The 27,776-nt window shown below is 37.1% G+C and overlaps 1 protein-coding gene across 4 annotated transcripts in view; it reads left to right on the top strand.

Moving 5' to 3' along the window:
- The first annotated feature begins 375 nt into the window (after window positions 1-375).
- LOC146468331 (sodium/potassium/calcium exchanger 2-like) overlaps window positions 376-27,776 on the top strand; it is a 27,403-nt gene continuing 2 nt past the window's right edge. Inside the window, exons 1-10 of one of the 4 annotated variants that reach the window (XM_085124750.1) lie at window positions 376-527; window positions 633-700; window positions 8,563-9,752; window positions 15,638-15,746; window positions 16,320-16,825; window positions 17,870-17,995; window positions 18,468-18,587; window positions 21,256-21,392; window positions 22,167-22,421; window positions 24,646-27,776. The exon at window positions 24,646-27,776 is cut by the window's right edge and continues 2 nt beyond it. In XM_085124750.1, the coding sequence (XP_084980876.1) occupies window positions 8,931-9,752; window positions 15,638-15,746; window positions 16,320-16,825; window positions 17,870-17,995; window positions 18,468-18,587; window positions 21,256-21,392; window positions 22,167-22,413 (2,067 nt within the window). In that variant the 5' untranslated portion in view covers window positions 376-527; window positions 633-700; window positions 8,563-8,930 and the 3' untranslated portion in view covers window positions 22,414-22,421; window positions 24,646-27,776. Of the gene's footprint in view, window positions 528-632; window positions 701-8,430; window positions 9,753-15,637; window positions 15,747-16,319; window positions 16,826-17,869; window positions 17,996-18,467; window positions 18,588-21,255; window positions 21,393-22,166; window positions 22,422-24,645 lie in introns of those variants that run through there. The other 3 variants (XR_014867542.1, XR_014867541.1, XM_085124749.1) reach the window with 3 other exon arrangements.

Genomic DNA, 27,776 nt, shown 5'->3' with positions numbered 1-27,776 from the left:
TAATAATAATAAAAAAACATATTCGTCATGTTATCTGGCAAACTTTGAAACAAAACTCCGTTTTTAATTGCAGGTTTGAGTTAATTGAGAAGCCTCAATTCCATAATTTTACCGGTCGATTTTGGTAACGTTTTTAACATTGATAACGTAGATGCCGGTGACAGCCGTTAATCACAATGAAATTTTATGACCACGAATTCTCGACTGTTCTAAAACCTACTGAAATAACACGATATTTTTCTTGATTACTATGTCAGTATCAACTTTAGAATTGAAAACTTGACAGAAACTGTCCGAAATGTTTGTCCGCTGAAACCCCTTCCTTGTCACCTGGTCTCTAATTATGAATTCACTTCGACATTGGCAACCATAAAATATACATACAGACTAATATCAATTATTTACGATGAATCCTTGTATTCATGTTCACCAAGTTCCCTTCAGCTTGTAGAATCCAGGAGACGTTAAATACACCGGCAGCAATACAACTTTCCATGCAAATTTTGCAAAGATATCGCAAAAGTTGAGTAAGTAGCGTTAAAGCCTGTTCAGTTGTTCTCTTAACCATCAAACCTTGAAATGGTTTTCACATTCTAAAATTACATCTTACTGTATTTGTTTTTGCGTCCTAGCCTGTACAAGATATTCTCTATCACCGGCAAAGTTGATTCACCAAAAACATCAACATCAATTACCACGGGTAGGTAGGTTTTTAATTTTCCTGTCGTTTAAAGGAAGACAAGCGATTATGATATGTCTGCGCGATGCATTAAAAATGATTTCTGTATCTCCTTGTAGTGTTTTTAAGTGATCTTCCGTTATCCAGAAATTCTCACAAACATAGAATGTTTACTTGTACTAAGTCACTATCTGATAATATTTTTCGTTTCTTAGGTTGACCATTTGCAATTACAACTTAACTTTCATTAGGTTTTTTTATGTAACAGACCCATTACTTCCAAACGGAAGCGAAAAATTTCACCACTTCGTTTGCGTTTAAATCAACTGTTTTCGACGACAGCCTGTGTAAATAGAATCACCTTCGTCGGTTTATTGAACTTTTCCAATATTTGTCACAAGTCTTGGAAACATTGTCATTCTATCCTCAGTACTGATGAAAAGTAAATTTTAGGTTTGAAATTGTAATATTTTTGCCCGCTCTTGGGATCTTAATAACTAGAAAAGATACCGGACACTTCACGACCGGCATTTCACTTATTCCTTTTAGATTTCATTGATTTTTGTCATGCTTTTGCTTAATATATACATTTTAAGTTTTCATGTTGCAAAAATATTTATTGGACAAGAAAAAACCCACTTGTTTGTCAATATGTCACCTCTTCGCCAGAAATATGCGAAATCAGTCAGATTAATTGCCATGAAAAACCGTGGAGACATCCGTCACAATATTCACTTTGATGTCACACCTCAAGCGACGAGAAATAAACAGTTTCCTTAAAAATCGACCTATTTGGCTTTGTGTCTGAAACGTATCATCAACAAAGGCTTCGAAAAACGAATTCAGTTTTACCCTTATGTTTCGAAGAATCAAATAAATTAGAAATTGTGAAATTGTACTGAGAGCGAAGTGTTTTTAGAACCGTGGAGTTTTTGACTACCTCGCTGTCACAGGGCAATGCTTTTTAATTTAGCCACTTTTTAATTCGTTATGCCGGTAGCCCCTAAATAGCCAATTTCACGACAAAATATACCACTAAACCGGCAAGCTTGCAATTTGTACTCGTTCGTACACACAAGTTGAAATCGTGGGCAGGCGGACGATTTTCATCACACAAAGCTTATTATAAGAAGAGTTAAACAAATCCACAAAGAAGGTTACCAGGTGTTTCGAAGCAAACTAGCTTTATTTTCAAAACTCGACACCAAATTTGTTATTTTTTCAGTCTGGGGGTCCAGTTCGTGCGTCCCTCGCATCTTAGAAGTGTACTACCGACCTCATTGTGTTAACAGGAACCTTTAAACAAAGCTATCACGACAATATTAATTGTTTGCTTTCTTTTTTATTAAACACGGCAGAATTTTCTTGGCCCTGCGGTGTAGTGTTTTACAAAACATAGAAAATGAGATATATTTTAAAGACTAAACAAAAGTGGAGTGACAAAATACGTTTCCTTTAGTTGAATTCGCTGCTGTGTGAGAAACAAAGTGGACGTGTGCTCTGATGCAATCGTAACAGGTGAAAACGTTTCGTTTGTACAAAGAGAATCGCGAATAACAAAATAAATTTCAATCATGCAGGGCGGGTGGTTGGTACATGTCAGTTTTCTGAGACGAAAAAGAAAAAAACATGTAGATTAACCGGCAATGACCAGTCGTCTGAAGTCGTCCGCCACGTTCACGTTCCCGTACGTGCCTGCATGTCAAGAACTTTAAGTTAACATCCTGAAACATTTTGTAGACGAACTAAAAGAATCGACGGCTGCATGGAAGATGATTTGAGAACAAACCCCAAAATACAAACAATGGGAAAAACTGTGCCATTAATTTTACAGGAGAGGCTGGTATTTTCTCATAAACAAAAAACATGAGCATATATTTTTTACGTTCATGCATCTCAATTGGGAGTCTTTGCAGCAGCAGCAGCTAGCTGGATGCGGAAAAATTGCACAGTTAACTGGTAGAAAGAATTAAAAACACGCACGTACACTTCATCTAATTAACCATGAATTTTCTGAAAACATTTGGCGTCAACTCAAAATTTCTAATTAACGTTTCCTATCTTCCCCATCATTATTTTCCTTAAAAAAGAAAACAACAACAACAACAACAACAACAACAAAACGAAAAAATAAAAAAAATAAAAAATAAAAACGGACAAAGTAACGGATATTTTTCTGCAAGGTTGTAAACTAAACTTTGCGCATGTGCGTTGTGAATTCGGTTTAAGTACTCTGGAATACTTAGCCCAGATTTGATATTTTAACACCCTGTTCCTTTTCTGGATGAAACCTAGAGTGTATTAATTACAAGCAGAGTTGTTAAACTGCTAATTTAACACTCTATGGTGATAATTTCACCTCTCCACACTTCCTAGTTTAGCCAGTCATATTCATAAACCTTTTGTTGTTTATCTGAAAAATAAACCCCTAAATTTTATTGGACTCAACGTTCAAAAGACAACTATATATCAAATCCCAAGTGTTAATTCGACTGGCTTTGTTTCAAGCCCCGATCTCATGTTATTTCACTGACTCTGCACCTGTTCAAATTTGTGAAGGGTATTAATTCATCCCCGTTTTAAAATGACATATTTTTCACTCATAAAATTTCGCACGCCGAATTATTAAAATTAAAGTGAATAAAAAAATCCCTCTTCCATGGTTTTCATCCTCATTGCAGTGGTAATCAGTGTTTCTTGATAATTTTTATAAAAAATAACTCCTAAGATTCTGGGTGTTTCTCACAATGAAAGAGCAGGTTGAAAGATTGTTCCATTTTTGCTATCCGCCTGCCCCCTGAAAAAAAAATCTGTAATTGCAAAATTAATTCAGTAAACTTTTGAACAATTTGACCACCTGCAGGTCATTACTCAGTTCAGCTATTTACCACAGATCGGCCATCACGTTTTTATTCTTCTTATTTCATTTTATTATTTCGCCCGTAGACGAATCTGTTTGTAGGTCTCTTCATCTACTCTACCGTCCGGAGTTCCTGATTTTCAACTGAACTTTGTCGCTGATTTCCAGCTCGCTAACACTGCCAACTCTTACTTGTTTTTTTGTTTTTTTTTTAAGTTTACTAGAAACTTGTTTGAAATGAACAGCAATAATGCACTAAAAATTCACAAGAAATGTCCATAGATTCGGGTAAGGTTCTCGATCTGGAAGAAGGCCAAGATACCCAAAATGAAAAAAAAAACAATATAGTTAATTCAATCTTGTGAAATGGTATACAAACGCTTAGAGAGGAACTTCCACAGGTCCTGGCGGGCACTATACTGACATGAAACAATACCTGAAATGTTTTGGACTAACCTTCTGTGAATAGATTTAAGAACGCTCTTAATGTAGTTTATAGTTTTTAGAGTTGTACCGCTGTACTTTTTATGTATTCCTTTTTTTTTTTGTCGTTATTGCACTAATGGGCCGATCAATTCGTAACTTCAACATACCCCTCGGGCAATTCCACCGGGCATTTGAACTTTTTGAAATTGGCTTGTTCAAATTCCACGGGCCCGGGCCAAAAAGTGTCCTACCCTAGCGCCAAATTTGACGATCAAATGCCCCTCCCCAAAACAAATGTTCCAATAACTGTTTGTAACCGATTCATTTACATTCAATCAAATTTTCTATGTATGTCTTCAAACACTGCAAAGTTTGTGGAGACCCCTTTTGGTAAACCAATCACTCACCGCAAACCGGCGACATTTTCCCCTCATGTATGGATCAGCAACCACGTGTATTCCGCCGGGCAATAAGGAAGGTGTAAACTTGACATTTCAGATTAAAGTTCCCCACCCCACCCAGTAAAATTTCCAACCCCTCACCCTCTGGAGGGTCTTTCGCGTCAAATCCCCTACTCTCCGGGCACGGAAATTGTTCAAATGCCTGGGGTGTGCTGGTTGGGAGAGGGAGGGGGTGGGGAAGGTTCGAAATGATCGGTGCACAACACCGTTTGATATCCACGATATAGCCTTTGCTTTCCTGGATTAACTGCGTTGAAGTAAGAAATTCTTTATATTACATAAAGCCTGATCTCAAACAATTATTGACGGTATAAGTCTTTCTGTATCTTTCATTTTCCATAGCGACATTCTTTTGTATTCAATGTCAAACGTTTTACTGAGTGGAAGAAGGCTTTCGGGAGAAAATGTTACAAACAGTTTAAACTGCCAAAGTCTAAGTACTAGCCTTGCCACATATACATAAATGGCACCGTACACCATGCCGCTTTCACTCTTGTAGGTACTGATAAATGGTAACCGCATAACATAGAAATCTTTTGTTGTGGGAGTCGGAACAGTGCCAGTATGGAAAATTTAGTACCCAAACTCTCTCAATGCTATTGACTGAGTACTACTGGAAATGATGAAGCTGTCCGCTGCAGCCGAGGACTCGTCAACGTTTTAGTGTTTTAGGTATAAAATTAATGTAAACTGGACAGTTGCCAGCTATTGCGCACTGTGTTGAAAACAGTTCTTGAGTAAATGAAAATGAAAGCTTATCAAAATGGAAATTAGACAATGAAACTTGGTGGAAATCTCAAATGAAAATTGACAATACTGAGGGTCGCAAAAAACATCTTTTTTAATCGTTTGATATATATCGGTTATCATCGATTAACAATTCCATTAATCGGTCTAACCGGGAAAGGACCTCTAATTCTCTTTTTCACTGCAACAACGGACGGTTAGGCAAACAAAACCTCTAGACCATAATAAAGCAAAGAACTATCTTACAAACTATTGGAAGAAAATCTGCGAAATGTTCAGTCAAGTCGCAAAACGGGCAAATAAAAAAAAGATAAATTTTTCAATCCCTTACTCTAACCAATGCAGCGCCCTGCCTTGGATTTCGCGCCAGTTTTTTCGCCAATTTGTCAGAAATCAGTGACGGTCGATTTTGATAAACATTTTAACGATTAAAACGTTACACGACGTCGAAACGTCCTGCAATGTTTTTATGGTCCCCTTATTCTCTTTTGAGAGATTTCTAGATTTGAAATTTGACTGCTGACGTTTAGTTCTGCCGATGAAGGGCTAAAGCTCGAAACGTCAGCTCTAAAATCTCTTTATAACGGTGGACAAAACCACTCAGTCCCCTACCGACCGACGCAGCACCACAGTCTCAACCCCTTACCTTACCTTACCTTACCTTGACCCTTACCTAGATGTCGACACATTCCCGACCTACCCAGCCAAGGGAGCTTATTTTGGAACTTCTAGACAGAAAAGACGAAAGACAAATCCATTTAGAAGTATCGTGTCTGGACACGCAAATACCACTGAAAATATTCTGATTTAATACGGTAAATTTTACAGTAAAGCTTGTGGTGGCGTGTCACCTATAAAATAAACGGCTTGTTACTGTACTAACAGTAATAAAATATGGATATTAAGGTATGACAATCATATATGTGAACTGTGGATAAAAGGAAGAATTCAGGCTTTCTTTTTGCAGCTGCTTAAGTTGCGCAGCGTATCTGCGATGATCTCTAATTTAGTCAGTAATAAATAACAAGCGCTTTAAAAACTGCAAGAACTATGAAAATTATGACCCAATCATCAACCTTCTTTTACGAATGTAGATTTTTAAATACATTTTACAGAAAAATATTGACTCTATAAATAGTGTTGTTATTTTAAATTTTCTTTCTGCAAGATATACAATTCATTCTCTGGCTGTTGATTTTATTAGATAACCTGTCTATTCATAAAAAAAAAATAAAACAAGACAAAGCAACGCACTGAACAAAAAAAGTGAACGCCAATACGCGTATACGGGTCATGTCAGAGGACATCAAGATGTCCTCTGATTGGTTTATAGCCGTAAGCAGGAATCAGATAATATTTCTTATTGGTTGACACTTTCAAGAGAAAAGATGTTTGGGGAAATCAATCCAAGAGAGCCTCCGATTATCACCCGACAAGTATAATTCATGTGAACAGCTGAAATGCATTGCTCTGGAAACACCATCTGACACTTTGAAAGCTTTTGTCTTTGTCAGAAACAAGTTACCTTTCATATGCTTGGAAAATTCAGTACAGTATATTATAAGCTTGATGCGAGGAATCACTGTTTAAATGGTCTGCTAAATCCTTCAAATTGCGAGAAAGAAATGAAAAATCAGGTACTATTTTTATCATGATATTTTGTGAACTTTATTCAGTGATTTCTCACCTAATTACATCCATTTTGAAATCACTGGTGATCCTTGGAATCTGATTGGTCCAAAATGGTGCAATTTATTCCCAAATTGCACCATTTTTTGCTCTAAATTGCATCCTTTCTTTAGCCCATCAAAATGGAAATGAAGTAACACAAATAGAATATTAATATTGACAATGATACTCTGTGATTTCAAAATGGATGTAATTAAGTGGTAATTGAACTTCGTGTCGTGCAATTTTGGTCTGAAATCATACTTGTGATTTCAAATCAAACTCGCGCTGCGCGCTCGTTTGATTTTGAAATCACGCGTATGATTTCAGACCAAATTGCACTCCACTCAGTTCAATTACCAATATTAATCAACTCATCATGTTAAGATTCTCTATCAGTTCGTTTCCATGCCAGCCAATGACAATGGCGATAAATATTTAAAATCCCATACAATGAGCAAAATCATTGGACACCGAGTATTCGGCTGTGAAGTCAGTTTGAGCTTTCCCAACTTTTGTCCTTGTCATAAACAAGTTGTTTGGCGTACGGTCAGTGTGTTCAAACAAGCTTAATACGAGGAACGCTTTCAGAATGGTGTAAAATCCTCCAAATTGCAAGAAAAGATTTGAAAAATCAGGTACTCTTAGCCAGTTATCAACTTTATTCCAGCAGTGATTTCTCACTGAATCTTCTAATCATGTTAAAGATCAGTTCTTTTTCATACCGGCCGCCTCGGTCGAGCCATTTGACAAAGACGAAAGCTTATATCGGATATAATGAGCGACATTTTTGGACACTTAGCACGTTACTGTAAACGATTATGAAGTCAGTTTTAAAAAGCAAGAAAGCTAACAGAACAGCCTGAATTCGCCTCCGTACCTACAAATGTTCTCAAAACATCTGCCTTCTGTTACCGGGGTGACAAACTGCTTCGGGCATAACAGTGATATGTGAAGTCTTTGCAGCTGGTTTTTTTTGAAATGATCCGGGGTGTTTACCAGCAGCGCGCTCGTGCGAAATATTGGCACGTGGTCTTGTAATTCCACCAGTCAATATTTTGGGGATGAAAAGCCACGGCGCGGAACATAATTCATAAAGAATAGATTCATTTTAATGTTTATACCTTTTTTTGTTACCCCAGATAATTTTGACCTTTGGAGTCCCTGTAAGATTGGTCTATCCAGTTGAATTGAGCACACGTCTCTGTCGCAGTCTTATTCACAAAACACCATTTTACTCGTTTCGGTGTAAATTACCAGAAATTCGACTGGATAAACTAATTGGCCAGTTGCAGAAACATGGCGCGATTTTGTTCAAAAGCTATTTTTTTAATGTACGAATTTATTGTTTTCGGGCATGAAGATAAAGGATGATTTATTAGTTCAGAAGCTTACAACAAAAGCCAGCAATCTGGGGCGACGCATGTATTACAAAACGACAACTGTACCTTTGGGACAGCAAAGAAATTACCTTTCTTTGAAAATTATTTTGGGCTATTGACACGGAGGTCAATTAGACAGGGGAGGATGTTTAAATTCCGCGGAAAACAAAAGCCACCCACCGCGTTGCCTCATGGGAGAAAGCCAGAGTTGCTAAGCTTTCACTAATAATTTATTTTTCTCAGTGAAGAAGGAATGGTACAAGAAACATGAGTCAAAAATAGCGATAATAGAGGTGACATGTCTTCGGAGGTTTAATTATCCTTTTTGTCCCTCCACAGAAAGTTTCTTCGCCGCAAAAACAAGGATTTGATCACTTGACAACACACGTAAGCAAAGAGGATTGTACGAGCGTGCCGTATCGCGGTACTATGGGCTCTTCATACAGATTATGTCCCATCTGTAGATTGTCCACAAGTACTTTCGTATCCTTACCACCAAGATAACGTTTCTTTTACCTGTAGAGACAAAGCCGCGGAGATCAAATACGCCTGGAAATTACTAAACGATTCTAAAGTACACCAACTTATCTCCGTTCAAGTTTATCAAATGGACTAAGCAAGTCGCTCGTTCTTGTTCGCTCCATTCGATCGAAAGCACTTGATAAATTCGTTTCCGGAGCTCATTTAGTAATTGTAACACAGAAGAAATGGTGGTGAAATCTGACCGGCCGTTTATTTGGCATCGTGTTTACCGGCGAACTAACAACCCTCATGTCTTCCTAGTGACGTCTGCGTTGTTGTGCAGTCTTGCAATCAATTTCCTCGCTCTTCTCGACTTGGACGTCACTTCACCTTCTTCTATCAGCAAGGAAAATACATACAGACACCGATCGTTACTGGCTGTAAACGGGACGAAAGGACAATATCCACAAGATATTTTTACGTTGGCACAGAAGCGCCAAGGAGCCATAATTTTGCACATAGTAGGCATGTGTTATATGTTCCTTGCGTTGTCGATTGCATGCGACGAATTCTTTATTCCTGCGTTAGCTTTGATCACGGAGAAATTAGACATTTCAGAAGATGTGGCTGGGGCAACCTTTATGGCAGCTGGTGGAAGTATGCCAGAACTTTGTACTTCATTTATCGGGGTATTTGCTGCTCCCAATTCAAACGTCGGGTTTGGAACGATTGTCGGATCTGCTGTGTTCAATGTTTTGTTTGTGATAGGCATGTGTGCGATGTTTTCGAAGGAGATATTAAGGTTGACTTGGTGGCCCTTATTTCGCGATTGTATGTTCTACAGTATGGCTCTGATCATTTTAATTGGGTTCTTCACGGATGAAGAAATCGAATGGTGGGAATCCCTGATATTAATCGTGACATACATCTTATATGTGACATTTATGAAATTCAACCACATCATTGAGCGGTGGGTAAAGAGACTGTTAAAATCAAACAAGGTGAGCGCGATAAACTCCAAAAGCGCAGAAGCGGCAGATTCAAGCACGGAAGATGCATATCTAGAGGTGAGTGTACTAAATAATATTTTCCTTTGGTGTGAAGCACTAAACTTCGAGGAAATGAAAATTTGACCACTGTTAAATCCTTTTAGCGTATTTTTAATAGGCGCTAAAATTAGACCCTCTGAATGTATAGCAACTAACAGGAAGTCAGCAATAAAAAGTTTATGAATTTGTTCAAATCTTAGTTTAAAGGACAGCCTTCTGGCGCCAAAGTTTTTAATAGCCCCATTGCTGTCATTTTATGAGCCACTCGATCGATTAAGATTTTATTGCTTGGTCGATACATACAGACCATACACAGCGGTGGAGCTTAGCTCATTGTACATCTTTTTAAAATTTACCCAATCTGGCTTGTTCTACTTTTTCAAATGTTTTGAATAAAGTATTTTGTTTGCTTTATGCAAGTCTTTAACTGAGGAGGAATCTGAGCTGTGAAGCAAGTTCCTCGACAATGAAAGAAATATTTTATCTTATCTTACACGTATCTGATCCTTTCCTTATCCTCTCTAAGCATAAAAGTAAAAAAGTTTCATATAAGACTTTTAGGTGATATTGTGCATATGAAATACAATCGTCTGGAAAAAATGCATTGACCCTTTCAAAAAATGGTGCTCAAATGATTTGTAAATTATGCAGATGAAAATGTTGGAATACAATTCACCTGTACAATTATTCTTTCCCATAATTTACCTTTTTGCACAATAGAGAATCAATGTTTGTGTGTTGATGTTTTTGATAACATCCACAAATTTTTGCAGAGATAAAGGAGATTTTTTTCCTTTCTTTAGGTGGGGGGGGAGGGGGGGAGGCTGGTCTATTCATTCATTTCCTAGATATTTCAGCCAAATACTATTTGACTTTACCATGTAAACAAGGACTTTATATTGTTAGGCAATACGCAAACAGTCAACAGGGTAATGTGCTAATTAGACAAGACATCATTTTGGAATACTCTTAGTGCAGATTTAAGTGTGGGTACTTGAGATAGAGGAATCCATTGCTAATCCAAAGATGTAGCTCGTAATCAACTTATCTCTGACATTGTCTACATTTCTTGACCTTCTGCTAATGATACTTGTTATTGTAGAAGCGATTGTCAATGCTCGTTTTATTTAATCCTTTTGGAATTAATCAAGCTACATTTCCAAACAGAACAGCAAATAAAAGAAAACTAATTAAATTTCCTTTGAAAATAGAAGCTTGGCTTCTCAGTTCATCAAATCCCATTTTATAGCATTGGTATAACATAATTTGGTCAGAAATATAATGGCTTTGAATTTGCCACATGTGTGGTCTTTTCATAATTAAACCTTTTTAAAAAGGAAGACTTATGAGACCCTGGACATTGATAATTTATGTATAATTATGTTTACCACTGGACAGTTAGTTTGAAAAGTCTTTATACAAAGCATTTCAAGTAGGCTCTTATCCCAACAGATTAAAAAAAAATTGCTGGAAAAGTTGCAAAATAATGTGAAATCAATGAAATTTTGGTGATCCGTTTATGAAAAAGAAGATAAAGCTAATTACAGAGAGTATCATGTAATTTCCACCTCTCTGTTGTCTTCTTTCTGTCACAAGTGAGATGTTGTGTTTACTTTTCGCTTTGCTTATTGATTCAATTTTTAATGAAAAATATTTTTTTATTAAATTTAGGAGACAGCTTCCTTATTGAATGAAGAACATTTTGGCCAATATTTATAAACTGCCGAGTTTCTGAGTTTCTTTAATTTGTAACTTCCTTTATTATGACTATGGCAGTGAAAACATTTCAAGCACTATCAATGAACGTAGCAATTTGTCCCTCTTTCTGTAAATGTTTTTGTTGACTGTCATGCTGTTAACTTCAATTCAGGAATTAGTTACCTTGGGGCTTCGACAGACTAGGCCAATTATTGTTTTTGTCAGCGATAAAAAAGTTATTGATCGATAACAAAAAATCCAGTGTGTGAACCAGGTTATTGAAAAAAAAACTCGAAAAAAAGTTAGTTATCGACAGAAAATCAGTTTTCCTTTTTAAAAAGGGAAACTACTCTAGTTGTTGATAACAAACGTGACAGTTTGATCGTCAGTAACTTTGAATAATTCATTTTACCCAGTCTGTGAGACAGTTGTTGACAAATTCCCCATCCTCAGTGTGCTAGTTGTAACCAAAAAATCTCTCACACAAATTTATTGATCATTTTGCCCTTTTATTGTGTGAGGAAAAGCTCTATGGAGCACTAATAGTTGTCAAATCTTTTTTTATTTGTTGTTGAATACACATGGTTGTTGGCAACGTTTCAAAAGTGTATTGAGGCCCTTAACTGTATGAATATTATGGCTTTTCATGCTCATTAGGTTGAGTGACAGGTGCCTGTCTTGTGGCATGGGAGTAGTACAGCTCATTTTGTATTGTTCATTGACATTGGAAATGTTTTCCCTTCATTTTCAAATTTATAACATTCAGGTGTCAACTTGTGACCAGTGGAAAAGTTTGTTCACCAGATCATAAATTTTGGTTGCCATATTTTTCCTTCATTTTGTTATATCTCTTAGTTAGTACATTTTGTTTGATTGGTCAATTTTATGGACCGTTTTTCACTGCCCGCTAAACTTGAAAGTTGTTCCTTTTGCGCATGCCTGATTAACCTCAGAGATATAATTATAAATATCTAATACTAACCTTGTTTTCTTGGTTCCTCATTTTTTTCCTGTTGCTTTAAAGCCCGCTTGCTTCGCACTTAATGGGCTGTAAATCAACAGGAAAAAACTCACAGTCCGTAACTTACAGTACAGACCTTGAACTCAGTTGGTAATAGGTTGTTTGTACATGTATCTTACAATAAGATACAATTTCTAATGTCTTGTTTTGCATGGAAGAAAGTAACAGTTATAAACCAGTTGACATTCATGACATCGGATAGAATGATTATCTTGTTGGAAGCCTAGGTTGGTTGGGACAAAATGTGAGTCACCAGCACTCCATTTGGTAACCAGTGAGTTGCAATAATTTTGAGCCCTGCTTTTTGTTTTGTCTAACTCTGCTTCTTTTGTATCATAAGACCATTTGGCACGGATTAAAATCCCTGTCCTGTAAAAATTATTGTGATGCTGAAGTCCTTGGTTATTATACTGAAAGTACTCCAGCTTGTGTAACGTTTGTTAAAATCTGACAAAAAATTGATATTGAGTTTTTGTTTCTTTTCAAGAAAGTAATTATTGAATTCAGTTTTTAATTGGCAGGTTAAATTTTTTATGAAGTCTTGCATTTTATGGTTTTAAAAAATGTACAGAAAGTAAAAAGGTGCAAATTTCTGTGTGGAATCACTAGGTCATTCAGAAGGTGTCATGAAAACATACATAAAACAAGAAGCTGTTTCCAGCTTATACTCGGACCATATTTGACTGTTTGGTGCGTAAAGCCTACAATCTTTTAACGGTGATAACCTCCAGCATCGCAAATTCCCCCAAATAGATAGCCTGCGAGCAAGCTCTCTTGGGGGTGGATCCTCTTTTCCCCTCCCGCTCCCCACCCCCTAGAGAGCTTGCTCGCTGGCTACCAAATTGATAGATTCAGAGATGTAGTGAGGCAATAAGTAGCCACCAGATAGAATTGCATTTCTTGCAGTCAGAATGAAGTACAGGGGAAAACGACATTTGTCATACCAATGCTTTTTATAATCCCCGAGCTTCAATCCTTACGTTTTCACCTTTCGTTTAGAGACAGAAACCATTTGTACGATCCTAATATGTATGTGACGCTGGGTCATTGACGGATCATAATTTTCAGTATAATCGAGACCCGGGGGGGGGGGGGGGGTACTCCCTCATGTGACCTTAACAGCGATGTGCCGCCCGATAGGGTATGGTTATCAGGGTGTTTTGTCTTGAACAGGGTATCTATTTCATCACTTTCTGTCTTAAACAGGGTATCCCTACATGACCTAATGGCTTAAACAGATTGTGATTGGCAGTGCATTACACTACAGTAAGAAACTAGTGTATTCTTATTTCATTCTAGTCTTAAACAGGGTGTGATTTTGGATTAAATGTCTTAGAAAGGGCCTGAAAATTTTGAATTCTGTCTTAAACAGGATAGGGAAATCGGAGAATGGTGTCTTAAACAGGGTCTGGGTTTGAACGCCCAGGCCACACCTCCCTACCCAAGCATCTGTTGGGTACCCCCTCCCCCCCCCCCCGGATTTAGAATAACGTTACGCATCACGCGTTCGTTTATATCCTTGTACGTTTTTCAATGTTTCGCTGTTTATATTTTTAAATGAAATTCAGGGGAAAGCATTTGTTATTCACCATTCATTAGCTTAACGGTTAGGAGTTTATGTTGGGGTCGTTTATGCCTCGCATGCCTCGCATGTTTTGTTCATGCTTTGCATGTCTGGCTCACATATTGTAAACACTCCTCACGGCCCGAAAACAAAATATGCGACCGAGAATTTAAAGAATTTGATAACACAACAGAAAACATAACTCGTACCAGCCGAGTACAAAAAACGAGATCGAGAACAATAATTGTGGCCCGAAGTCTTATCTCTCGGCCCATCGCGACCCCAAAAAGAAAAAAGAATTTGATAATGCTACCGAAACATTAACTCGGTCCGCCTTACGGCCGGAGTAATTATGGTATTGCCCTTATTTCGTTATCTTGACACATCATTAAATTATCCCAAAAGTTAAATGAATAAGTCATTGCTTGCTGTAACATAAAATCTAATGCAGGTCGTCAGTGTGTGTTACTCTTTTTCTGTATAACTATGTGTTGCTGTACTGGCTATTTAAAATTAAACTCTACTTTTGCATATTTGGAAGCTTGTATTTTTCTCTGCCAGCTTAACTTTTTTGAATTGTAACAAAAATTTTGTAGCCGACAGTTTCAGTGAACAATGGCAGTTTTTATTTTGTCTGTAAAATGTGTTGCACTTGTTTCAAACTAACAATAACATTATTTAACGAGGGCGTAAAACAGTGATTGCTGGTCACTCAGTAGTTGTTATAATGACCTTCTTACAAATTTGACCTCTTTATTTCATTTTTATTGTGAATAATTTCATGACTTACATATGCATATAAAAAAATGCTTGTGACCAGAAACAGAGCATGCTTCCAAGATGATTATAACTGCTACATAACTGTGTTTTAGTATAAATTTATTTTTTATTTGAAATTTTTAAAGCCACTTTGATTTTTTTGTTGCTATATTTGTGATAATGACACTAAGACAAAGTGAAATAAAAATTTATCTGGTACCAAGACGACCATAGCAGATATGAAAGTAGGAAACAGAAATATCAATCTAACTGTACTGTACTGTGTGGTAAAGTGAACAAGGAAGACACATGGAGATCGATCAAACTGAACTTTAAAATGAAAAGAGTAAATCTTAATAATACAAGTGTTATTATTGTGGTGTCTGGCAGGATAAAAGTTTGCTCTTGCTTTAATCATGGAGCTAGGGTTCATAAGATAAAAGAGCTTTCAGGACAGTTTTCACATTCTTTTCTCATAAATGGCCAATAAATTATTCTTTTTTTGTTTTTGTGATCATTATCCCTGCTAGCCTCGTTAGCATGTACAAAATTCAATAGAATTTTTTCTTTGAAGTGAAGTTATCAGGGCCAAATATTAACATACATATAAAATAATAAAATTGGCTGCCATTTATGAAAAAGGTCTATAGTCCCAGGGTAAGTTAAATAAGAGAGGCCTATTTTGTCACTCTTCGTTATTCTTAAAAAATCTTGCTTTCATCAGTATACTCATTTGTTCATTGAAGCAGGACCATGCTGCCTCTTTCACCCTAATAAAGATTTTTTGTGCATGGTAACTGCTGTCATGGTAACGATGACAGAAAACTGCATTTTTCACTGTGATATTCTTTCTCTTAACAGAAGGCAGTTGAAAACCTTTGTACATCATCAATAACAAGCAACGGCCTTCCTTGTTTCCGACATGGTGCACTTCAACTTGTTATTCACACCATGGATCCCCTGGGGGAGGGTGAGTAACTTTTAACTCATTTCACCCCACCCTACCCTTCCTAAGGTGGAAACGTGCTGTTCAAGTATACCTGCTTACCTTGTAAATGAAAGTTAAATGTGCAAGATTTTTGTCATAGAGTACCAGACTCACAGAGATGACCTAGTGAGTTCTGAAAGTTTTTGTGATGATGGATTTTTTATTTTGAGTCTGGTTGAATCGCCAGTTTCATTACTTGATCACTTTGGAGCACGGCATTGGTGTTTCCTGTTCCAGATTTGATTGACAAGTACCAGGGAGTTTTTTTAGCTTACTTCATTTAAAGTTGTAAAACGTTGTTGAGGTTTGGTCTTTTTGCTCAGATTTGTGAGTGAAGAATGAAAATTAGTTTGTATATACAAGGCTGATCGATATGTAAGCACTACCATCTTATGAGAGTATAGTGTACCTTTCATGAGTGTCATTCAGGGAGCAGGTGTCAGCATCTGATCTAATTCCTCATTGATTGCATGGGTCTGGTCAGCCCTTGACTGGACCATTTACAGAGCTTTAACCTGGCCAGTATATATGACTTTTTTCTGTTCTGATTAACAGCATCCATTGCAGTGAAAGTGAACAAGTTGAGGAGATTGAAATGCTTAAAAGTAAAAGTCGGCATGGAGAGAGACCCTAATTCCAGGAATGGAAGTCAAGATGTTGTAAAAAACAATTCTTTGGAGGAGAGCCACAGACAATTCCACTTATCAGTTATGAATAATTCTGGGAGTGAAGACAGGGCAGATTCAGCTTCCACGTCATCATTCCACAAGAGTAATAACTTGAATTCCAACAGTGAAAATGCAAGAAAAGAATGGTATAATTCAGACGTGGAAAACACATCTACACAATCTAGTTTAGTAAATGGGGAACTCCCACATGTACATATTGTTCCTGATGAAAATACTGTTAACAGACCAATTCATTCGCCAGTACCAGGAATGGTGGAACAAAACAATACGGCTTATAGAACTTCGATGGAATCTCAAGACTCACAATCAGCAGTGTTACAAAATTCATCCCACCATCAGCTTGTAGAAATTGAAGATGCCAGAGAAGCTTGTGTAAGTAAACCACATTTTAATTTAAACTTTCAAGTTCTCAGGCTTGATAGGGTATTTAGTTTCTGGTCGGTTTTTTATAACTTCTGGTTTGCTTTTTGAAGTGGCCAGTAAAATGTGTGAGAGAGTTCCATCTTTGTTTTTCAACAAGTGACAAATCAGAAGAGTCATAGAAATGATGTGATTGAATATGTAATGTTCAATGTTGGAAATGTTAAAATCTTGGTTTTTGGCTTTACAAACTGTTGCACAAAAATGCTAGGTGAAGATTCTCTGTGTAACAAGATATTAGCCAGAGGAATGTTTGGGTATTGCATGACAGCATTCTTTTAAGTGGTCATCACCTAGCCTTTTCTAGTGAGGAAAAGGGGGACTGTGACCCCAAACCATTTAAATACCTGAATAGTTAAAAAAAAATGTGAGGGGCAAAGAGCGAGGTTAAAATGCAGCCACTTAAGCGTTTTATATGGCTTTCTTGTTTGAAAATTAAGTGGAAATTGCACTTAATAAAACAATACAGTTGCATGCTGGTAAAAAAGATGCTAGGAAAACTATTCTTCAATATTATGTCTGGCTAACTGGGTTTAAACATATGAGAGCTTTGATGAAACTCAGCAGAAACACATGACCAATTTCCATTCCGTGATCTTGAAAAATACAAACAGGTCATCATACTCCCATGCCATGGGGGAAATTTGTTTTAACCAATCAGAATTTAGAAATTATGTCATCAGTTCGGAATTTCTGTTGTCATTACTCATACCATTACAGTTTCACGGGGAGACTCAGGCAAAGTTAAACATGGGTTGTGTGGCTGAATGTGGGTGACCAGTGGCCTGAGTGTGAGTTGCTAGCTGCCCAGTGTGGGTTGCATGCGGCAGATGTCACCAAAGTGATAGAAAACCTCTGTTCCTGAGTGTAGGTTACCTGTGGCCCAAGTATGGTGTCCTGTGGCTTGAATGTGGCTACTTCTCATTGCCATACTTAACCACAGCTTACCTGATGTAATTTACTACCTAAATAAAATAATAATGCTTTTGTTTGAAGTTGGATGACGTTGGTGATCCCATTGACCTAAGTTGGCCACTAGGCTGGAAAGACAGAGTCGCATACATAGTACGAGCACCCATCATGTTTCCCATGTACTACTTAGCACAAGACATCAGAAGACCAGTAAGTTAAAGAAAGTTTGTCTTTGTTTATTTATTTGTTTGGTTACTTTTTGTGGAACCACAGTGGTTTAGAGTGGTTTGCTAAACAAGACCGTTTATTCTGCACTGTCTCTCTCCACCATTTGTTTGAATGTGTACCAGCAAAACACTGCTGCCAGGGTGATGGACAAGCTTCCCCTCCAGGAAAATAGCTGTAATACTCATTGTGTCTTCATATTACAGAAATCTGGTGAAGCTCTGGCTGTATGGTGCGCTTAAGCCCAAAGACTGACTTTACCTTTTTTCGTAGATCCTAAATGTTCATTATTTTAGTATTTTAATTATTGCTACTTCATAGGTCCTTGTGGCATGCTTAACAGAAAATGGGCGTTAGACAGGGTTGTAACAAAAGTAAAAAATCATCTTCAATTAGGGGGAGGGGGTAATAGAGACAGACTAGGGCTTGCTAAAAAATCTGATATCTTTTTATTTAGGAGAGAAGAGGCTGGTATCCTTGGACTTTCATCTGTTCAATGCTTTTTATAGTCTTGTTTTCATATGGAATGGTTTGGTGGGCAACGGAAGTTGGTGATACCCTTGGTATAACCCCGGAGGTAAATAATCAATCATTAATATCCCTTGGTATTAAAAACTGGATCACTGTATAATGCAATTCCAGGGATTTGATTGGCTTAGCAGCCATGACAAATGAGCCCTCATACCATGCCCAAGAAATAGTGACAATTAAATTGTTCTCTAGATCCTCTAGATCTGTAATTGTTCTTGTAAAGCAAAATCAGCAAGATCTAGTAATATTTCTTGATTAAAACTCCAGCCTGCTTTTTAACTCGTGAATGCGCGCATGCGCAATGAACGAGTTATAGCGATAGCTGACTCTCGACTTGGTCGATCAGTCGATCAGTCGATCAGTCGGTTTTGTCGTTAACTTTTGGGCGTGCGCAGTGAATGAGTTTTAAATTCAATTAGTGGAAAAAAACACGCGAACATTTGTTGTTCATGGCGCATCAGGAAATTCTTATTCAATATGTAGAGAATAATTTGACGATCATTTAGTGCAAGAATGGCGATTTTTCGTTCAATCTGAGCAAAGTTTCAAGTTTTTTCAGTTTTTCAGAAAGTCCGGGGTCGTAAACTCAATTAGTGAAAAAAAAAAAAACGTGAAAATTTGTTTCACGACGCGTCAGAATTCTCTCATTCATTCTGTAGAGAATAATTTGACAATCATTTTAGTGTAAGAATGGGGATTTTTCGTTGAATCTGAGCAAAGTTATAGGATTTTTTCGTTTTTTTCTACGAAGTGCGGTTTCTTTCAAGAATAAAAAATAATTTAATTTAAAAATGATTTAATTAAAAAATAATTTAATTTGTCAGTTTTCACGCGAAAGCGGAACGTGCCATGTCACGCATCATTGACGTCGTAAACAAAATTATGCAAATTTCTGGTGAAATGAACACTTTTAAGATCTTGTCAGCTTTCATAGAGGTTTCAAAGGGAAAAAATGTTTCATTTTCGAAATTTACAACTGGTAATTTATGGGAAAGCAAAAGGACGCGGTCGATAAATAATTCTTATTTAGCAAGAGCTTGTCATAGTTCATTATTTTTACTTGAGGATTGCGTGGACTGAACTCCAAAGGAAAAATTTCACGCATTTATGTCGGGCATGAATCGTAATGCGATACTTTGTTGAACATATTTCCCTTTGTGAGATCGGCTTGCCCTACAGTAATTTTGTAATTTTAATTCCCAAAAAAACTTCACTTGCCCATCGGGCAAGTGATGGTTAGAATCCACTAGCCCGACCGCAAAATCCAGTAGCCGCGGACTATCACACGAATTTGCATGACGTAGCTGCACATGGCGTGCTCCTATAAACTTTGAATAAAAAAAACACGTGATATTTTTTAATCGGCGCATCAGAATAATCGGCTTATTCAATCTGTACAGAATAATTTGACAATCATTTTAATAGTACAAGAATGGTCATTTTTCGTTACATAATCGGGCAAAGATATAATTTCTTTTAGCTTTTGAGGAAGTTTCCGTAGCCGTCTAAATTGCAATTACTATGTGTCATCTGCATTCACGAGTTGGCTCACAGGAGCCTTTGATTGGATATAAGATAATATTATAGCCAGCTCAGCATGATGCGCCTCTTTGGCTGTCTATTATCTCATATCCAGCGCATGCTTGTGAAATAAATCAATGTGGAAAACAGTTTAATTTTATAAAATTTCTCCCAAAGACGATTATAGGAAGAAAACCAAAACTGACAACAAGCAAATAAAAAAAAACAGTAACACCAAGTACAGTCAACTCCCTTTATTGCGGACACTCTCAGGACCCCGAGTTAGTGTCCTTATTAGCGAGAGTCTGTAATAGCGGGACTTTATTTCAGTCAAACGTCTGCAATTTATTTTTGCTGGGGATTCAGCTGCTATCTGTATTATCGGGGTGTCCGTAATAGCGAGGTGTCCGCAAGGCAAGAGTTGACTGTAAAAGGTTAATAAGGTACTTTTTAGTACAATGTACCTTGCGTGTGCAGTATAGTAAAAATTACCACAAAGATTTGAAAAGGTCAAATTGGAAGTGCATGGATTAAGTTGTCATTGGTCACTAAGGTTGAACCTAGTTTAATGGCCTAGCTCTCATGCGTCTCCTGTAGCTCAGTGGTAGAGCATCTGAACTAGTAATCAGACGGTTTTATAGGTTCGATTTCTGTTGTGAGAACTCAGATTTTCTTTTTCCAAGTATTCCTGTGTCACTGACTGAAACAAAAAATTTAATGTATCTAAAATCTTTCTAGAATGTTATGTCTTGACCAATCACACACCAGCTCTTCTAACTGCAGAAACCACAAAGGTTTTCATCAGCCACAAAAGCTGTGGTTCTTGTTTTGTGTCACTATATGTCCTCTGTCTTATAGCAGATCACCTGAATTTAAATTACCATTCTTGTCTATTTTAAAAATAAGGTTGAAGCAATTATTTAAAGTTTTGGTTTTTATTTTTTAATTTTTTTGGAGAAGTCAAAATGATGGTTTGCTGTTTGGATTACTTTCTTGGTGACTCATCTAACTACCAAATCACAAAAATGTATGTGTCAAGTTTACCATCATTTCTGGGAAAACAGCTGATTATCTTAACTGAAGTAGGCCCAGTTGGCCAGGATTTTGGCTTTCAGATATAATGGACTAACCCCTGCATGTTGATATACTGTTGAGAACTTAGTGGTTGATCATCTGTCTTGCTCACTCTGTAGGTAATGGGTCTTACATTTCTGGCAGCTGGAACAAGTATTCCCGATCTTATAACCAGTGTTTTAGTGGCCAGGAAGGGATTTGGTGACATGGCTGTGTCCAGCTCAATTGGCAGCAACATGTTTGATGTCACAATAGGGTATGTTTATTGGTCTTCCTCTCTAAAGCTTTTAATTGGTAACATGATGGCTTCAAGCAGTTAGCTAGCAGGATGTGTAGGTATACCATGAGAGGGAGGGAAGAGCACTCCACAGAATTTTTGGTTTGAGTGTGCAGCTTGGTTCTCCTAACCTTGAACCTATTTCAGACCAAGATATGAAATTTTCAGTACCCATTTTCAGACCTGGTTTCTATAATCCATACTCGATTTCAGACTTTTGGCCCAAAATGGTTAAAACCCAATTTCAGACCAAAATGGCTCAAAAATCATAGCCTTTGCCACCACTCATACCTTTATAATTGGCTTATGTTATTGTAGGGGAGCAACTTTTACTTAGAGTGTCCACCAGCCAGTGCCCTTACAACTAACAAGTTTCCCTCTCCTGGTCAAAATAAATTACACATCACCACAATTTGTTTTTATTTCAATTTCCTTCTACCCATTATCTCTCAAATGCTGTTTAATTTATTTTGATTAAAATATTGGTGCTGATGATGGAGAGTTGCCAAGAGTCACCAACCTTGTAACACATCATAATTAAAAGTACAGTGTATCAGTCCCCAAATGACCACTTAGAGATCCACAGTTGGGTCTTGATGCAAACAATTTTTTTCTTTCATATAAAAATTGATGTGGATCTTTGCTTGAAAATCAATTTTATAAGGAAGAACTTTTTTTTGAAGAGTCGGTTATATATGGGTTCTGAAGATTTTTTGTTCATTCATTCAAATTAATGAAAGTTTTGTTTTGTAGACTCCCTCTTCCTTGGATGATTGCTAGTGCAATACATGGTGGTAATGCTGTAGAGGTCAGCAGCTCAGGACTCTTCTGCTCTGTCGCCTTACTCTTCATAATGCTGATCGCAGTTGTCATCACAATTGCTATCAATAAGTGGAAGATGTCCAAGTTACTTGGTGCCATCATGTTTATGTTGTATATTGTCTTTCTCGTCATCTCATTGTTGTTGCAGTTCAGTATCATAGAGTGTCCTAAGTTCTAGTCTTAGAGGTAAGTTTCATATTAACTTACTTTGTTTGTGACCTGCATAAATAGGCTGAAATAATTTATCCATATTTACATAGATCTGGTATAAAGATCCGGTGTGTAATAGTGTAGTGGTTATTATTTTAAAACTGGATCATTGGTTAGTGCAATTCCAAAGCTCTGATTGGCTTAGCAGCTATAGGATATCAGCCGTTATTGAAACTGGATCATTATATAGTGTAATTCCAGGGATTTGATTGGCTTCATTGCCATGGTATATGACCATTATACCATGCCCGAGAAATAGCGACATGCATTAGTTGTTATTCTGGTTGTTCTTGCAAATCAAAATTAGCAATATCTAGCAATATTTCTTGATTGTTTCAATAATTAAGCAATTGAAGGTCTGAGAGCATAACCGACTTATGTCGAATTTTAGCGCGGCTTTCGATTTCGCACAGATTTGTCCGAATTTTGGCTCTCCCTGGTTTGGAAAACATTTCGCGGTTTTACAATCGTGGACAAAACTCCTTGAGAAAACCAAACACGAACATGACAAAAACCACTTCTTTACTTCTCCCTCCCACCCCCTCCCCCTATGCAATGACAACCGAATACAGACAGCCAAAAAACCACTCACTTACTGTTTCTCCCTTCATAATTCTACCACAGTTACTTCTCCCTCCCCCCCTCCCCCTTACGCAATGTTGATGTGGGAAGCGATGCTTGCTAGGCAACTGTTCGTGACCCAAAAGACAACATTGAGTCAGGGGGAGGGGGATTTGGTAGTTTGCTTGTCTACAAGTGAAGGCGCTTGGAAGGCAAATTTTTTTATAGGTTTTGTCCACGTCAGACTCCTTTTCCAAATTATCGGTAGGCTTAAAGTTTCCACTGTCCACGAGCCGTGTTTAGTCGCACCAGTTGTTGTTGCTATAAGTAACGTTTGAGATGATGTCATGGTTTGCTTTTGCGGGTTGTAACAAGCCCAAAATAGATCAAGGCAGTCGGGATAAACAACTTGCGTATCGTACTGGGTAGTTGGTTTCACTTTTGTTTGGTGAAGTTTGTAAACGCACGACATCTATGGATCTTTTGAAAATTTATGAAATTGATGAATGCAGTTCACAGGAACTGGTGGAAATGTTGTCCAAAGAATCCCTCCTTGGTAGTGATGACTGAGCCGGGCGAATTTTTCAGTTTGATTATCAAATCCCGCGGGAGCATCAGAGACAAATCCCGCCATATGCAAGGTGTTCTGCAAGCCTTAGTTGTGGTTTGCCAGGCTTGAAATTCGGTATGTAACGATTAACTTGACAATTTCAAGGCAATGATTCAATAAAAGTACGACTAACATAGATTTTCAACGGTTAACACCGACTGGTCATGAAAAGAATAGATAGTCTTTACCTTTTAATAGAACTGCCGTTAATCGTTGTTAATCGTTGAAATGGCTACATGTCTTCCTGTTAATCGTGTAGAATGCTAGTATTTTGCATTATCAAGAGTGATATGTCGACAAACGGGACAAAGCTGGATTTTACGCCAGGAAATGGACACATTTTCTCTTGGAGAATGTAACTGTTTACATTTGGGACATTCCTGTCACATACGTAGTAGTTTGTAACAGAATCAAATAAAAGCGTGACAGCATTCTTTTCGTTGCTCCCGCGAAAAACACCGCTTTCGTGTGCCGTGTTTCAAAGACAACAAGTGTATATTGAATACAAGTATTTAATCCTCAGTGCATTGTCCTTTTGGTCATCCAGTGTCTATAATGTTACCGATATATCTTTACAAGATGGTAAAGTTTCTCAATGGCATTAATACGAAACACAAAGCGGCGTGAAAAAATACTGGACAATGGTTTTCAATCGAATTGCAGTTCACATGCAAAAGTTTGGACAAATCCGAGCTACATCGAAAAACGGGCTGAAATTCGACATAGGTCGGTTATGCTCCCAGCCCTTCAATTATGCCACTCACACTTGTTGGATATGAGATGACTATAGCCAACTCAGTGCTGTACGCACCTCTTTGGCTATTTATCATCTCAAATCCAATGTGCACTCATGGAATAATTATTAAATGTTACTAGTTTAGTAGCAAACAAAATAGGTGTCATGGTTCACTGGCATTCTCACCTGTCATGGGAGGTGGTGCAGAAACTAATGTATTTTTATTAGTGATTCAATACTTTTTAGAATGTTCAAATTTAGAATATATTATTATTCTCCTTTTCTTTTCACAGATGTCGCAAAACACTTCTGACTAAGCTACTGTTAACCTGTTGCAAGTAGTCAGACACATGTTCAATTAGAACTTGCATACTTTTTGGAAGGAAATTAAAATGACAGTAAGAGTTATGTGCTTTCTTTCACAAAACACTTGCCAACACAAATAGTGACGCACAAAATAGTCAATTTGTCCACAAATTCTCTCAGCTAGAAGTTGAAAACAGTTCAGTGACTTTGCGGTGCTATGTGTCGGACCATTACTACTTGATACAGGCTTGAAATTGGTTTGAAAATATTATTTTAGACATTGGATTATGCAGGCTCCCCTTGGAGATTTTGAGGATATTTTGTCAAAGGGGGCTTAAAACATTTGGACTTTTAATTCATCATTGCTTAACATTTAGCTTAAATATATGGAAGGTTTAAACTTAAGATAATATTTCAGATTTCAAACCTTTTTGCACAATTTACAGGTCTAGAAAAAACCCTGCATTTTGATGGCTTTCCATTTCACTAAGTGTGGTGGATTGCTATATACTCTATGTTTACATGTACAGCTGCGATTTGTCCTTTTGCAATCTGCATTTTGTTGGACTAATTCAAAAAGATTTCATAATCAATATCATAATCATAAAAGTCAAAATTTAATCAAGTGGCAATGGTATGGTGTGTAGCACTGTAAACAGAAAACAAACAGACAAAAAAGAATATATACGGTAACTCTCTCAGTTTTGTATACAATCACTCCATTCATCGATTCAGGTAATATTTAATTTTCAGATGATAATATTTCAGTGGATTGATGTTTACCACTGAAACAGTTTTGTATAAATATTTATTTATAATTTACATTAGTGCCATTGGTCTCGGAGATATGGTTTTCATAAACAGTCTGGTCAGCTAGCTGACATACACGACTTCTGTTATAAACATGGTCCCAGAGACTAAAAACATACATTTATTCTTACTAGTCATATTTTTGCCTTTAATCTTTAGTACAACAGTCTATAAATGTTTTCCCACTCTTGCATGTTTTATATGACTCACAGTCACACCTGCAGGTGCAAAACAATGATGGCATGCCCACAAACATAACTTGCAAATCAAGGATGGAAGTTCTGATTAAAAATTTTAACCTTTTTGGAACAATATTAATAGCTAATTTGGGTAAAAAAAAGCTAGTCAATGTAGCATATCATGTTTTGACAGGCATTCAAAATATGTGCAAAAAAATCTTCAGAAATCTAATCCATGACGTATGCCGTCTTTGGCACTTTGAAGTCTTGGTACTCTCCAAGGCAGCACACATCACTTACATTATTTTATTGACCCACACAGTAACCTGTAGTTGTGCAGTATCCATCCCTCCTTGCCCACTCCAGAAACTGACTAGTCTGGTATGAGTCAGGGATTGTGGGATTGTGGGGGTGGGGGTTGGGGAGGACAAATGGTGGTGGCTGTCAGGAGTGGAGGAACCATTGTTTTAGCTGAAACATCAGTCTCATACCCAAGTCCTCTGGCTCTTCGGCCAGTATTTGGTTGCTTGCAGAGACTCTGGAGGTATTGAAATTTTTTTTCTGTGCAGAAATCCTGTGCAATGTAGCACAATATTATTACAATGTAAGTGAAAGGCAGAGCTGTTAGCTGGGCAACCAATCAAAACATTTCATTCTTTTTTTCCCCATAGTCTTTCCAGACGGCCAACTGTTGGCCAAAGATTGTTACAAAATTGCTAAAACATAGAGCTGTGCTACCCAAGAAAGTGCCAAAAAAAGCATTTCTCCACCAGTATGATTTCCAACTATTCACCTGCTCAAACAATCCCTTACTTGTACCAGTCCCCTCAGTCTCGAGTGGGAAATTAAAATACAGAACTTTTGAAGACTGTCTTGTCATCAGGTGTATGCAGCAGTTCAAAAATTGTAAATTTCATGTGACTAAAATTTTCTAAACAAATATTATTAGCAGTCAATTCTTTTTACTACTACTTGATTAGTTAATGTTTGCATGTTCTCTTTTTCTCAAGCTAAGGTTTCATATCAGACAATACATCTACATTTACTGTAATGGACGAAAAGTCTGTGAAAATGAAAATGGCAGACTCCCTCCTATTTATAGATCACTTTCAAGGTACAAAGGTGATAAGTTTTAGAATAATTTTCAGGAGTTGTAGCATAGTGTACATAGACAAGAAAACAATGTTTTATAAAGTTTCGATCAAACTATTTATTTAATTCTTGTAATCTAATCATGAAAGAAGTAAGGCTTGCGGTAATTATTGCTTTTTCAATTTTGACTGACAATAATCATATTCGTCAAAAAAAGTATCCCACTTTTTGTCTAAAAACCACCTTTATCCTAGAAATAATAATAGAAAGGGGTTGAAATATGTCCGTATCAACAAATGAATTTAAAGTCTTTGATACTGTATTTTGTTGTTATCGTGAGAAGCAACCTGTGAACTATCTCCTCTTTAATCTTCTTAAGGACAGTGCCTCCTAAAACAGTTATTTTTTCACATTTTATGACTTTGGGAAAAGCAGATCTTAACAAAGTCTATTTAAATCGAAAAATGAAAAAAGGGCAACCACAATTATTTCAGTGATATTTAAGCAACGATAATTCTAAAAAGCTTTTAAAGGCCTGGCTATGTAGGGCATTTTTTCCTAGTTGAAGCTTATAATTATCTTTGTAAAAATGTGGTTGTCTCCAATTTTCTTTTTGGATTCCAATAGCCCTTGCTAAGATCTGCTTTTCCCGCAAAGTCGTAACCTGTGCAAAAATATCTTTACATTGATAGACACAGTCCCTAAGAAACCCTAGTTTCTCGTAGCATACCACGGTGTGCAGAGTAACGAATGCGCAGGCGCAGTAGCAGTTGCAGTAGCAGTCCTTCAAGGTGGTTAAAAGTTCTATTATATGATCATAAAAATTTCATCCTTCCATTCCTCAAATTTCAACCTGTTGTTCTGTTACGTGTGTTAAAATATTTTCAACTGTCCTGTCAGTCTTGAAATGTCCAGGAATAATTTCTGCAAGCTTAGTAGATCTTCATCAATCAAGAGTATAAATATGGACTGTGATGATTCCACATTATTATTTAAGACTTGAATTGAATGGAGCAGAAAAATAAACAATTCATTTC

This window comes from Pavona decussata, unplaced genomic scaffold (assembly GCF_977016875.1).
Source record: "Pavona decussata unplaced genomic scaffold, jaPavDecu1.1 SCAFFOLD_133, whole genome shotgun sequence".
Lineage (NCBI taxonomy): Eukaryota > Metazoa > Cnidaria > Anthozoa > Scleractinia > Agariciidae > Pavona > Pavona decussata.
Note: the sequence above shows the minus strand (reverse complement) of the source record. Positions and strands in the feature narration are given on the sequence as shown.